This window comes from Anguilla anguilla, chromosome 11 (assembly GCF_013347855.1).
Source record: "Anguilla anguilla isolate fAngAng1 chromosome 11, fAngAng1.pri, whole genome shotgun sequence".
NCBI lineage: Eukaryota > Metazoa > Chordata > Actinopteri > Anguilliformes > Anguillidae > Anguilla > Anguilla anguilla.
Window position 1 is genome coordinate 26,727,554 of NC_049211.1, and position 12,931 is coordinate 26,740,484.

Genomic DNA, 12,931 nt, shown 5'->3' on the forward strand with positions numbered 1-12,931 from the left:
GTTCCTGTCTTCCTGGTTGGATAAATGTGAGAAGCAGTATTGGGAGTTTATTACTCTTCCTCTTTTGGTTTCAGGGTCTGTCAAAGTGGCATATTACATTTAATCTATTTTCAGCCTTTTTATGAAAATGATTTGAATGTGGTCTCACACACACAACCTACCACAGGACCTGCAGTCCATCACCAAGAAGCCTCCGGTGGTGAAGGCCAAGCGCGCCCCCAAAGTGGGGGGCGGGGTGTCCAACTCCCGAAAGAAGGGCAAGAAGGAGGAGCCGGGGAAGAGCACGGAGGCCCTGATGAAGCAGCTGAAACAGGTGAGCAGACGCCCAGTGGACGGAGCGCACCGCCACCTCCAAAAAAACACATTTCGCCCCACCCATTACAGGGTGTAGTGCTGCATGTTAGCCTCTGACAGCGGCTGGGTATGCAGTTAGAAACCCATTCATAAACCTCCTCTGCCCACACCCTAAGAAAGTCGGCGTAAACAGAAAAATATATTTTAGCGTGTATATATTTGAAAGTGTATGCGCAATCCGATAACTCCTTCCCCAACGGGCGGGTGCCTTGAGTTGTAGATGAATGGCGTGTTTGTCCTGCAATTTTGTTCGCTGAGTTAGCGTCGGTTTGTGACGCTTCGTGGCACGGGTCTTTGTTTCCGTGGTAACGCTGGTATTTGGGGCCGGTTTCCCTCGCAGGAGCTGGCGCTCCTCCCCCTCATGGAGCCCTCCATCACGGCCAGCCTGGACCTCTTCACCCCGTTCGGCAGCAGCCCCGCCGACAGCGAGGCCCAGCTGAAGGGCTCCTTCGGGAACGCCGTGCTCGACAACATCCCCGACTACTACTCCCAGCTGCTCACCAAGGTAACCCACGCCGGGGCTGCCCCTCTGGAGGAGTTTAGCATGGGGGTGCGTATGTGGGGACCGAGGGTACGGAACACCGTCACATTAGCCGTGTGCTTCTGCCTTCTGACAAGACGGGATTCCTTGCTACCTTACTAGGATTGGTGTCTGCTGTTGGTCCAGAATCGACTGTGATGCATCACTGCTTTTTATTTTTAAGAAGTAGTGCAGACTACAGTAGAAACAAAGAAGTGTTGGAAATTCCAGACAAAAACTACAAATCTAAGCTAAATTACCAGCGAACCTAGGTTAATTTGTGTACTGAACATTTTTTTTTTTGATCAAACAGATTTCATTGGCTATTTTATCATAATAATCTGTATTTTAGGTTCACAGATACAGGTTACCAGTGTGTTAATTGTACACGATTGAATGCATTTCTCCATCCACATCACCATTCACTAGCCCTATTTGTGTGTCCTATTCGATTTCCCTCACTTCTATATAAATTAAGTCATGCACAGTAGCATTTTGAAAACCCTTGTGTGTTTCAAAGGACTGTCATGGCATAGGTCAGGCAAGAGCAGCCTGCTGTTCTTTTTCCCCCTTTTTCCACTGCTTTATTGGCAGCTCCAGCTCTTCCACGTAATGTAAATCTGCCGTTGCCTAAAATGGATGCCGTGAGTGCCATTGTGTGTTCAGTGACTCACTGTTAGCATTTTGCTGTGGAGCAAAACATTTTATTTTGGTTAAAGTCAAACCAGTTGGTGATTGGCAGTGCCACTGTGGGCTTCAGGACGCCTGGCTGTCTAAGCGAATCAGCTGACACACCCCATCATGCCTTGTGTGGTTTCCAGAGCAACCTGAGCAACCCGCCGACCCCGCCCTCCTCTCTGCCGCCCACCCCGCCCCCCTCGGTGCAGCACAAGCTTCTGAACGGGCTGACGGCCGTGGAGGAGCTTCCGGAAGGGCAGAAGGAGAGAGAGAGGGAGTCTGCCGAGGAGCCCATGGGTAAGAGTGTGTGTGTGTGTCTGCCTGTCTGCCTGTCTGCCTGTCTGTCTGTCTGTCTGTCTGCTTGTCTGCCCGTCTGTCTGTCTGTCTGCCTGTCTCTGCCTGCCTGTCTGTGCCTGTCTGCCTGTCTGTGCCTGTCTGTCTGTCTGCCTGTCTGCCTGTCTGTCTGTGCCTGTCTGCCTGTCTGTGCCTGTCTGTCTGTCTGCCTGTCTGCCTGTCTGTCTGTGTCTGTCTGCCTGTCTGTGCCTGTCTGCCTGTCTGCCTGTCTGCCTGCCTGTCTGCCTGTTTGTCTGTCTGTGCGTGTGCTTGTGTATTTCTCCTGGCCGTGTGAGTTGTGACGCGTGTTTTGCGGTCCTCCTTGTGTCTCGTGCTAACAGAAACCTCGGCTGAAGAGGTGAAGAGCGTGGACCTGCTGGCAGCCCTCCCCACCCCGCCACACAACCAGAACGAGGACATCAGGTGCGCTGCCGCGACGAGGCCTGGCCTCACTCACACACCTGGTGTGGGGAAACTCTGCCTGCTATTGGCTGAGAGCGTAGGAACTGAGAACACAGTGACTGGTTGTGGCTGCCCTGTGGTTGTAGGTCTAGCTGACCCGGGCAATGATGGAGTTGGGCGTGAGGTGGGCGATGGGGTGGGCGTGGTTAAAGCCGGGTGTGGTTTTTTTCAGGATGGAGAGCGACGAGGACAGCGACGCCCCGGACAGCATCGTTCCCGCCTCCTCCCCCGAGAGCGTTCTGGGGGACGAGGCGCCCCGCTTCCCCCTCCTGGGGGTGGTGAAGCAGGAGCAGGCCGAGAGAGCCATCTCCCCCGTCATTCCCATCATCCCCTGCTCCTCCATCCCCGGTACGTCTGCAGCGGCGTTCGCTTCTCTAACCCTCATGACGCAACGGCAGAACAGTCAACGCCTGATAATGTTAAACTGCTCAGTGAAATAATAGCATCACTGTCTCTTAACTGTGCTCTACTTTGTTCATTTGGAAGTCTGACATTTCACCAAATTGCCAAAGGGCACAAAAAGGTATTAAGATATGTGAGCTATAATAAAAATAAAATGGAAAATATCCCTCAGTACTGGGTGTGTAATCCGAAACTCTGGTTGCAAGCCAAGTGTCGGATTTGGATTACACATCCTGTACTCTGGGTTTGGTTTCAAAATCGTTGCCTCCTTAGTCACTGTAGTAAACCACGCCTTGTACAAAAATTTCCCGAAATATCTATTAACAACCACATGTATTTATAGCTGAAAGTCTTCTGTCCTTTGTGGTATCTCTTGCCCTGGCAGTGGCTTGTTTTGATGTTCCCCGAGTCTCTTCCTCGAGTGCTCAATAGAATCTAAATTTAGAGCACTCTTATCTGGAGGACGGCTTAATTTAGGGCATGGTTTGACTCCATTTTATTTAACCGTTTGTTTTCAAATTCCTTTTTTTACACACCAGTTTTTCCAGAGAGCAAGCCGTTTGAAGGACTGAGTTCATTCCCAGAGCATTCTGGGAAAATGGCGTCCAGGTCCAGCCCCTGGGACAAAGCCAAGAGCAGCGAGGTGTCCGTCACCTTCACCTTATCGGCCGCTGCAGCCAAGGTACCGAGTCTGACAGTGCAGCGGAGTTAACCGCCCCCCTCCGCCTGCCATGCCCGCTCCCCTTTACTGTTCCCCAATAACTCCTCCCCTTACTGTGACCCCTCACTCTTACTGCGCCCTATAGCCGAAATTAACATTTGAAATTATAAACACCTCTTATTTAAATGAACAGTGCCATATGAGTAAACCTGGAGTAAACCAATAAACAGTCAGAGAAGAACCCGGAAGTTTCATTGCAGGTCTTATGACCACTCCCTCACTAGCCCCTCCCTCTACTGTGACTCTTCCTGGCTGTGCCCGGCTAACCCTTCCCCGTCTCTCTCCCTCTGAGCAGAATCTGAACACCGTAATGGTGGCGGTGGCCCAGCTGCTGCAGGTTCGGATGCCCGGGTCCTACGAGGTGACGTTCCCTCCGAGCCCTGGGAGAGGAGGGGGAGCGGAGCCCGGAAAAGCCCCTGACACAGCGGCCCCAGGTAACTCCCCCGTCTCTGCTGTTACCCCAGGCAACTCCCCGGTCTCTGCTGTTACCCCTGGTAACTCCCCCGTCTCTGCTGTTACCCCTGGTAACTCCCCCGTCTCTGCTGTTACCCCTGGCAACTCTCATTAGGCCAGCATATCGTGTCAGGTATTCTCTCAGAACAGGAGCGTTTCATCGTGAGCAGGTACCGTTATCACAATGCAGGCAGAACGCAGATGGATGCTTTAGGAGAGCATGACTAAACCCCTCCCTCCACCTCGTTAGGCACCCTGTGTTTGAAGGCGGGCCCAGCAGAGGGCTCGGACCAGGACTCTGCTGATTGGCTGAAGAAGTTTGACGTGTCCCTGCCGGGCTGCACCCTGAAGAAGCAGGTGGACATCCTGTCCCTTATCAAGCAGGTGGGTAGCACCTAACATTAAGTTCGCTGCATTCACCTAACTTCTCAAAACTGTGCCTTTTATCTGTGGCCTGTGTTGGAAGCAGCACAGTAACCAGGGATAAAGGGATATGAAAAGATGTTTTTTTTTAACGTTTTGTGTCAGGAGTGTCCAGAGCCGGAGGACAGGGCGGTCCAGCACTGTTACATCACCAACGTGTCGGACCTGGACGTGCGGCAGCTTCCCATCTACCCCGTGGAGGCGTCGCCTCCCCAGTCTCCCTCCCCGCCCCCTCCGCCCCCACCCCCTCCGCCGCCTCCTCAGCCCGCTCTGCCTCCAGCTCAGCCCCAAACTCAGGCCGCCTCCCCCACCCCCGCCCCCTCCAGCCCTGCGACCATCCAAATCAAAACCGAACCGGAGCCAGAATTTGGGCTCCCCGCTCCTCCTCCCTCTCTGCCCGCCCCTTCCTCCCCTCCTCCCCCCGCCGTGGACTCTGCCCCCCCGGCCCCAGCCCCCCCAGTCCCGCCCCCGGAGGCCCCGCCCAAGCCCTGCAAGCAGCGCAGCCGGCCCCCGTCGGAGGACGAGGAGGAGGCGCGGCCCAAGCCCAAGCGGTGGAAGGGGCTGCGCTGGAAGCGGCTGCAGCTGGTGCTGAGCCTCCGGCGGGGCGGCTCGCGGCGGGAGAGCGGGCGCGAGGTGTCCGAGCTGATGGAGCGCCTGCGCATCACGCTGCGGCCCGACCGGCTGCCGCGCGACCGCCGCAAGTGCTGCTTCTGCCACGAGGAGGGCGACGGCGCCACCGACGGCCCCGCCCGCCTGCTCAACATCGACGTGGACCTGTGGGTGCACCTCAACTGCGCCCTGTGGTCCACCGAGGTGTACGAGACGCAGGGCGGCGCGCTCATCAACGTGGAGGTGGCGCTGCGGCGGGGCCTGCGCACGCGCTGCGCCTGCTGCCAGCGCACGGGCGCCACCAACAGCTGCAACCGCCTGCGCTGCCCCAACGTGTACCACTTCGCCTGCGCCGTGCGCGCCCGCTGCATGTTCTTCAAGGACAAGACCATGCTGTGCACGCAGCACAAGCTCAAGGGCCCCAGCGAGGACGAGCTCAGCAGCTTCGCCGTGTTCCGCCGCGTCTACATCGAGCGCGACGAGGTCAAGCAGATCGCCAGCATCCTGCAGCGCGGCGACCGCGTGCACCTGTTCCGCGTGGGCGGCCTCATCTTCCACGCCGTGGGCCAGCTGCTGCCCTCGCAGATGGCCGCCTTCCACTCGGCCACCGCCATCTTCCCCGTGGGCTACGAGGCCACGCGCATCTACTGGAGCGCCCGCGTGCCCAACCGCCGCTGCCGCTACCGCTGCCGCGTCAGCGAGGCCGAGGGCCGGCCGCTCTTCGAGGTGCGCGTGCTGGAGCCGGGCCAGGAGGACCTGCAGTACCGGGACGCCACGCCCGACGGTACGCCCCGCACCCCCCACCGCCCGCCTTTTCTCCCCAATCAGTGCCTGCCTCTAAGGGCCTCTCTCTCTCTTTCTCTCTCTGTCTCTCGCTCTGTCTCTCTCTCTCTCTCTCTGTCTCTCTTTCTGTCTCTCTCTCTCTTTTTGGCTAAGTAGGGGCCATTGCTCATGTTTTAATGTTCTTTTACTGCTCTCGTTTATTTTCTCTCTCTGTCTGTCTGGGCCGTGCAGGGATCTGGAGCCGGGTGGTGGAGCAGGTGGCCAAGCTGCGCGAGGAGGCGGCCATGTTGAAGCTGTTCACCGATCACGTGAAGGGGGAGGAGATGTACGGGCTCACCCTCCACGCCGTCCTGCGCATCACGGAGTCGGTACGTCCCTTAACCCCACCCCCGCCCCTGCCTGAACACCACAGACCGTGCTATCAATTCCTGTAGGCATCCCTTCACTCGTGGTCTGACTTGGGTGTCTGTGGCTGAGGTGCCGGTGCTGTCTGCCATTAGGATTGCACTACTCAACATCAGCAAGATTTGAGAGTTCCTACATTTATCCCTTGCAGTCGTGCCATTTCGTTTTTGGGTTCGGCCCAAACAGAGAAATTTAAAATGCAAATTTTGATGTGCGATGGTCGTTTTGCAAACGCGTTTGACGATGGTCTCTGTCCTCTCTGTTAGCTGCCCGGGGTGGAAAACTGCCAGAACTACACCTTCCGCTACGGCCGCCACCCCCTGATGGAGCTCCCGCTCATGATCAACCCCACGGGCTGCGCCCGCTCCGAGCCCAAGGTCCTCACACACTGCAAGAGGTGCGGGAAGTGTGTGGTCTCCTGGAGTCTGTGTCTAGAAAAGCCCTCCATATAAAAAGCATCATAATGACTCTCCCTGTCCTCTTTCACTTCATTCATTCTCTCTTGCTCTTTCTCCCTGCACACACCTTTTCTTTCTCTGCCTCTTCCCATCTTCCCTTCTTTATCCTTCAACCCCATTTGCCCCCCTTCCTCCCTCTCTCCTTTCCCTCCTCCACTCCCTTGCTCCTTACTTCTCCCTCCTCTACTCCCTCGCTCCTTGCTTCTCCCTCCTCCACTCCCTCGCTCCATGCCTCTCTCCCTCTCGCTCACTCACTCTCTCTCTCTCTCTCTCTCTCCGTCAGGCCCCACACGTTGAACAGCACCAGCATGTCCAAGGCCTACCAGAGCACGTTCACGGGCGAGACCAACACCCCGTACAGCAAGCAGTTTGTGCACTCCAAGTCCTCGCAGTACCGGCGGCTGAAGACGGAGTGGAAGAACAACGTGTACCTGGCGCGCTCGCGCATCCAGGGCCTGGGCCTGTACGCCGCCAAGGACCTGGAGAAGCACACCATGGTCATCGAGTACATCGGCACCATCATCCGCAACGAGGTGGCCAACCGGCGCGAGAAGGGCTACGAGGAGCAGGTGGGTTCCCCCCTCGGAGGAAAACGGAAGCAAAGAATGTCTCCTGTAAAAAAAATAAATAAATAGAACATTTTAAAAAGCCATTGTTTCAGTTAAGTCTACAGCTAAACTAGGAACCTTCTAGATGCCAACCCAGTTCGTTAAGTGCTTTGTCACTCTACCACTGACTGTTTTAACAATTGACCACCATGGTTTTGTCGGTTTGTTTAAAAATATGTATGTATTTTTGGTATTCCTGCATCCCAAGTCTATATTTTGAGCAGTAGATCTGATAGAAAACCTGCTTTGTACATAAAAGGGTGTTTTTTAAGCTGCTGTCCTTTGTTGGGGTTTCAGAACCGCGGAATCTACATGTTCAGGATCAACAACGAGCATGTGATCGACGCCACTCTGACCGGCGGCCCGGCCCGGTGAGTGCCCCCCCTCCCCCACCCCCCCGAGCCTGTCTGGGTCCTCTCGGCGACCCCCCTCTGATTGCGTCCCTTCACATCCCCCTGCAGCTACGTCAACCACTCGTGTGCACCCAACTGTGTGGCGGAGGTGGTGACTTTCGACAAGGAGGACAAGATCATCATCATCTCCAGCCGCAGGATCCCCAAAGGAGAGGAGGTGAGGGTTAGGAGAGGGAGGAGTTGGACATTTGTTCCCACCCCTCCCCCCCCAACTAAAATAAATTTAATGGTCAGAAATAATGAAAAGCAGACTCTGGTAAACTTTTCAATGACCCTACAATTTCACATTATGCTACTTTTGTCCCTTCACTGGAAAATGGAAGAAAGGAGTAAATTAAAGAGTGAAAAACTATTCCATACACCTCTACAGAATGATTTGCTGACAGTTTATCACTTGGAATCTTCAGAAAATGTTTTATTTTTGATCAATGTAAGGCATTCCATCGTCTTTTAAAATTCAACTAAGGAGTTGAATTCTGGTCACTTCGTGCATGTTTTCTGTCATGTACCCTGCAGTTGATTTTCATATAATTGCATGTAAGGTGATCACGCTCTGTTTTATTGCACAGCTGGTCTCATCTGCAATCTCACCGGCTTAAATGACTTCTGTTATATGTGTTCTCCAGCTAACTGCGCATTAACCAAAAAGTATCACAGATAAGCTGTTATCAGTGCTGTGGCTCTAGTAGGTTGCGGTCATTTTATTTTTTTTTACGCCCCCTCTTGTCTTCTGTGTCCATTTCAGCTGACGTACGACTATCAGTTTGACTTTGAGGACGATCAGCACAAGATCCCCTGCCACTGCGGGGCGTGGAACTGCCGGAAGTGGATGAACTGAGAGAGGAAGATGGATGCCAGACGAGCCCCTTCCCTCTGCTGGGTCCAGAGAAACCAGCGACTCCCACGCTGCAGCCCAGCGAACCCAACGACCCTACGACCCTACGACCCAACTCCCGTAGGCTGTTTCAGGGCAGGGGGGAGTGGCGGGCTTTCTGTGACTGACGGTCGAAGACGAGACCTCTCTCGCACCCGGAGCCAAAGTTTATTGGAGGAGGGCGATCTCAAGGTTCTTACGCAAATTTTTATTTTGTTTTATTTTCTATTGTGGGACAATCTCTTGATTTTGGGACTACTGAGAAAATATTTTTTTTTGAAAAAGAGTCCTCTGCCAAAATTTTATCCTCTCTTCCTTTGTCCTGCTGACTTAAAACTAAAAACAAAAGGGTGAATTTTTGTTCAGAAGCTCCTCAAGATGATGTGGGATTGACTGGTAGTCCTGTGGAGCAGGGTACACTCTAGAACACTGAAGAAAAGCCATTATGTACCTAAATTAACTCGCACATTTTAACAATGGACCTATTATTTACTGCCCCCACTCACGTACGCCCCCCCCCCCCACCCCCCCCTTAAATGAAACAATCTCTCCCGTGAATGGAGGAATAGAGATCGACAATGTGGATTTTGGCAAGACAATCCTTAAGTGGCACCTCATGGAAGCGCATGGGGGGTGGCGGAAGACCCGAGACACTGTAAGATTGTCCCAAGTGAAGCTGACCTTGACCCCGGGACCCCTCAGTAAGGGCGACAGGGGGTGTCAGTTGAAATGTTGTTGAAGGTGGGTTAGTTGGATTCTGTCTACCTCATTTGAGTCTGTGGGATTGTGTAGAACTGCTACTGTGGACGTGGGGGGAAAATGATTTAGGGGTGTTTTTGTGGCAAATGCTTTTTCTCGGACAAGCAGGGAAACTTAGCAGCAGGTTTGCTGTTCTATTTAGATTAAAGCTGATGATTTAAAAATAAAAAAACTATCCCAATATATATTAATGCTATTATGTATACAGATTAAATGACTAGTTTGGACATGATTATGCATTTTTAAGAGTCTGTCAGAAATCTATACATGCCACCAGTTCTGTTCAACTGAGAATTGTGGGAAATGGTTTCATATGAGAAAATCCTTGTTTTTTTTTTGTTTAATTTCCTCCTGTCTGTATATATGACATTAGATGTTAATATTTTACACGTTGAACGCACAACAGAATGGAGACTCTCTAACTAGCTCTGGGGCTATGGAGGTGGGGTTTAGCGTAGAAAGAAGTAACTGTTTCCACAACTTGAAAAAAAAAAAGCCAAGGATGATCATGGGTGAAAATGTAGACTTTCAAATTTTTGATTTATTGAATATTTTTTGGGTTTATCCACACAGCAAAAATTCTATTGGCCCTCAGCTGGGGAAGCGCTGAGGGTGCGATCAGTTCCTCAGTTTATGCATTGAGGTCGCCGTGAATGATCCCAGGATGCAAGACTACTGTGGCGTTTCGGTGCATTCCCCCATTTTGTAAACCCCCCAGTGCCCCCTCGTTTGCATCGACTCTCCCCTTTCTGTTCTGGCGACTCCAGAAGCGTGCTCCCCTGGTGTTCCTTTCAGCATCATGTAAAAAGTAAAAAAAAACAAACGTGTTCTGCGTGCGGACTGCGGAGTCGTCGCAAACCTTACTGTAGTGTCTTTCTCTGCCGGACTGCTGCCAACGTGTGTTCTCTTTTCCCCCTGTATTGAGGTTGGAGGTGCTATCTTTTAGAGGCTTGATGCAATGGCAGAGAAAGATTTTTTGTAATTAATTTAAAAAAAGGGCATTTGTTTACTTTTAAATTTATTGGGGAAAGAGTTGCTGAAAAAGGGAGCTGTAGTCTCCGAAATTCCAATACTACTTCCTTCCCTCGTACCTTGACCTACAAGTATGACCTCACTTGTTTTGAAGAAAAAGTAAAAGAGAGATGCAAAAGTGTACAAACTGTATATAACCAACAGGGGGTGTGAAACACTTGTTCCAAACCCCTTTTTAATCAATTATAGTGAAATAATGAAATAAAGATAAACAACCACTAGATATCATTTTATTAGACGAAAATAAATTATATATAAATATATATTAAAAACCACAAACTTAAGTGATGTATATGAACCAGAGTTTTTTTTCTTTTCTATTAGCAGATTTTGCAATAAGCTTGTAAAGATAGCGCAACGCTTGGTAAGACCGCTACAATATTCGGACATGCCGATGATTGGGACGAGGTGCTTGGGTAATGAGACTGGACCTCTCGTGAGAGGGGTTTCCCAAGAAGTCTTCTTGATTATTAAAATAAAAAATAAAAAAAAAAGGAAAAAAAAAAGTTTTTAAAAAATACATTAATTATAAATCCTGTTTTTGCAAAAAAAGAACTGTCGCGTGATGGTGTGGGATGTTAGTGTACTTAGCTACATAAAATTATTCACGCGTTAATATTTATGCTACTGCTCCTTGATGACCATGTCTGTCCTTTGATTGGTCACAGTTGGATTAGTACACTCAATGGAAAAATCTTGAAGCTCTTTATCCCCCTCCCCCTTGAATTTTTAATCTTTTTAGAATTGTTTTATGATCTTTGTTTCTTACTTACGGAAGTGTGTTTGTGTTGGAATAGTCTGTGTGTGAAATGACTTAGGACAGTCCATTCTGTGTTATGATTTGATTTCCAGCAACACCCATTGCTTATGAGAAAGAATAGTCCTCTTAATGTTTGTGGAGTACTAACCAAAAAAGGGTAGACTATCACAAGATATTGGAAGTGGTTTCGTTTTCCTTTCTTGTTAAGGTTTAAGACTATAACAAAACATAGTGAAGCTCACTGGATTTTTGCCTGAATAAACAGTTTTTTCTTTAGTTTGAATCTCCTAATTTAAGTTCTCAGCATATCTTTTAATTTAAAAGAAAAAGGATTGCTAAAGTTTTTTTAAAGCATTATATCTACTTTTTAAAAAGGAGTTGCATTCTGTACAGCAGAGCTACTTTTAGGGAAGATGAATAAATGAAACTCATTTTTATTGTATGTGGCATGTTTTGTATGAATATAATTTTGAATTGTATATATTTTTTTTGACAATGCCAGAGGTTGTATCTTTCTCTTTCGATACCCCCCTTTCCTGCCCTTCCCTTCTCCTTTTATGTCTGCTTTATTTCTTGTAAAGAAAAATTAAAATGCATTTTAAATATACACACAATTGTCTCTGCTGTTCTATCTGGATAAATGTTTTTGATTGTATGTTGATTTTGAGGGAATGTTGGTTGGACGGGATGTGTAGTCAGTAGTGTTCGGGACCCTATTCCGATTTTTGCTTTTTGGACAGTAAATCTGGCCTTGTCTTTCTTGTTTGCCTTCCGGGATCTAAATGATTTTACACTTTGTTTTCTTAAGAGCTGGCAGCAGCCAAAGCCATATTGTAGGCTTGTGTAAGAACATGGGAGCTAAGCCTGGGCGGACCACAGCAGTGCCTGTAGATGAGAACCAGGAAGTGCCTCATCCCCGCGATCAAACAAGTATAGCACTAAAACGGGGACACTGTGCTGTAGGTGGTCTTTCATAAGTAACCAAAATGTTACCATTCTTGTTTTAAAAAAATTAATTTAAAAAATCATGCATGTCAGGTTCTGGGTGTGCACTGTGCAAGCAAATTCCTTGATTTATTTTTAATTTATAGATGTAATTATGAAAGAATAGAAATATCCCTTTAATATGTCAGTGTCTGACTAGGAGTTCGTTAAGACTTAACTAAGACTCATTAAAACATAAACGGACACAAATCAGTTTCTGATCAATAGAATTAAGAGTTTTTTGGGTTCATGAGAACTCCCAGCCACTAGAGATGAATTACCGTATTACAAATTGTACCCAACGATTGGTGCAGAGCTACAGTGGCAACATTTCCTGTTTCATCAGTTTTCCACGCTCCTGAATCTGACCCTGACTGTCCCCAGTGCCAGCTGTGGCTGAAAACACTGCTTGGTTCTGGGAAACGTACAATTTTCTGTTGTGTTTCTCTTGTCCACCAGCCCTGCTCCAAGTGACTGGGCACCTGCAGACTGTTTACCTGCATCTTACCTGCATCAGCTGAACAGGAAGTGTCCTCTGAAGCAATAACTGCGGGAGAGCCATCGATTGTTGGGAATAAGGCAGTGTTGTGCAACGCACGTTTTGTAGGATGTGTGTGCTTGTCTGCACCCTCCCAAATTGACAGGATGCTGTATTAACATTCACTAATGTGCCCAGGAAGTATTTATTTATTCCTTTCTAGACATCATTGCGTGGAACACATGACCAGGTGATCTAATCAAGGCAGGGACCCTTGAAGCACTCCTGGATACTCTGGTCTGTAGGTAAATGGGAAGATAAACTGGCTGAATGGTCTGTTCTCTTTATGTTCTGCCTGTAGTACTGAGAGTACTCCGCCCCCACCCATAGATACATTCACTGTAACATTCTGAAGGAACTGT

General features: G+C 49.7%; 1 protein-coding gene across 2 annotated transcripts in view; it reads left to right on the plus strand.

Moving 5' to 3' along the window:
• The window catches only part of kmt2d (lysine (K)-specific methyltransferase 2D), a 46,969-nt gene extending 35,315 nt beyond the window's left edge, over positions 1–11,654 (plus strand). For both annotated transcript variants that reach the window (XM_035380631.1, XM_035380633.1), the window contains exons 41-55: positions 167–313; positions 695–859; positions 1,696–1,849; positions 2,227–2,308; positions 2,520–2,695; positions 3,289–3,431; positions 3,766–3,904; positions 4,174–4,307; positions 4,452–5,739; positions 5,970–6,106; positions 6,410–6,540; positions 6,885–7,170; positions 7,507–7,580; positions 7,671–7,779; positions 8,368–11,654. In XM_035380631.1, the coding sequence (XP_035236522.1) occupies positions 167–313; positions 695–859; positions 1,696–1,849; positions 2,227–2,308; positions 2,520–2,695; positions 3,289–3,431; positions 3,766–3,904; positions 4,174–4,307; positions 4,452–5,739; positions 5,970–6,106; positions 6,410–6,540; positions 6,885–7,170; positions 7,507–7,580; positions 7,671–7,779; positions 8,368–8,460 (3,258 nt within the window). In that variant the 3' untranslated portion in view covers positions 8,461–11,654. The remainder of the gene's footprint in view (positions 1–166; positions 314–694; positions 860–1,695; positions 1,850–2,226; positions 2,309–2,519; positions 2,696–3,288; positions 3,432–3,765; positions 3,905–4,173; positions 4,308–4,451; positions 5,740–5,969; positions 6,107–6,409; positions 6,541–6,884; positions 7,171–7,506; positions 7,581–7,670; positions 7,780–8,367) is intronic.
• The last annotated feature ends 1,277 nt before the right edge of the window (positions 11,655–12,931 follow it).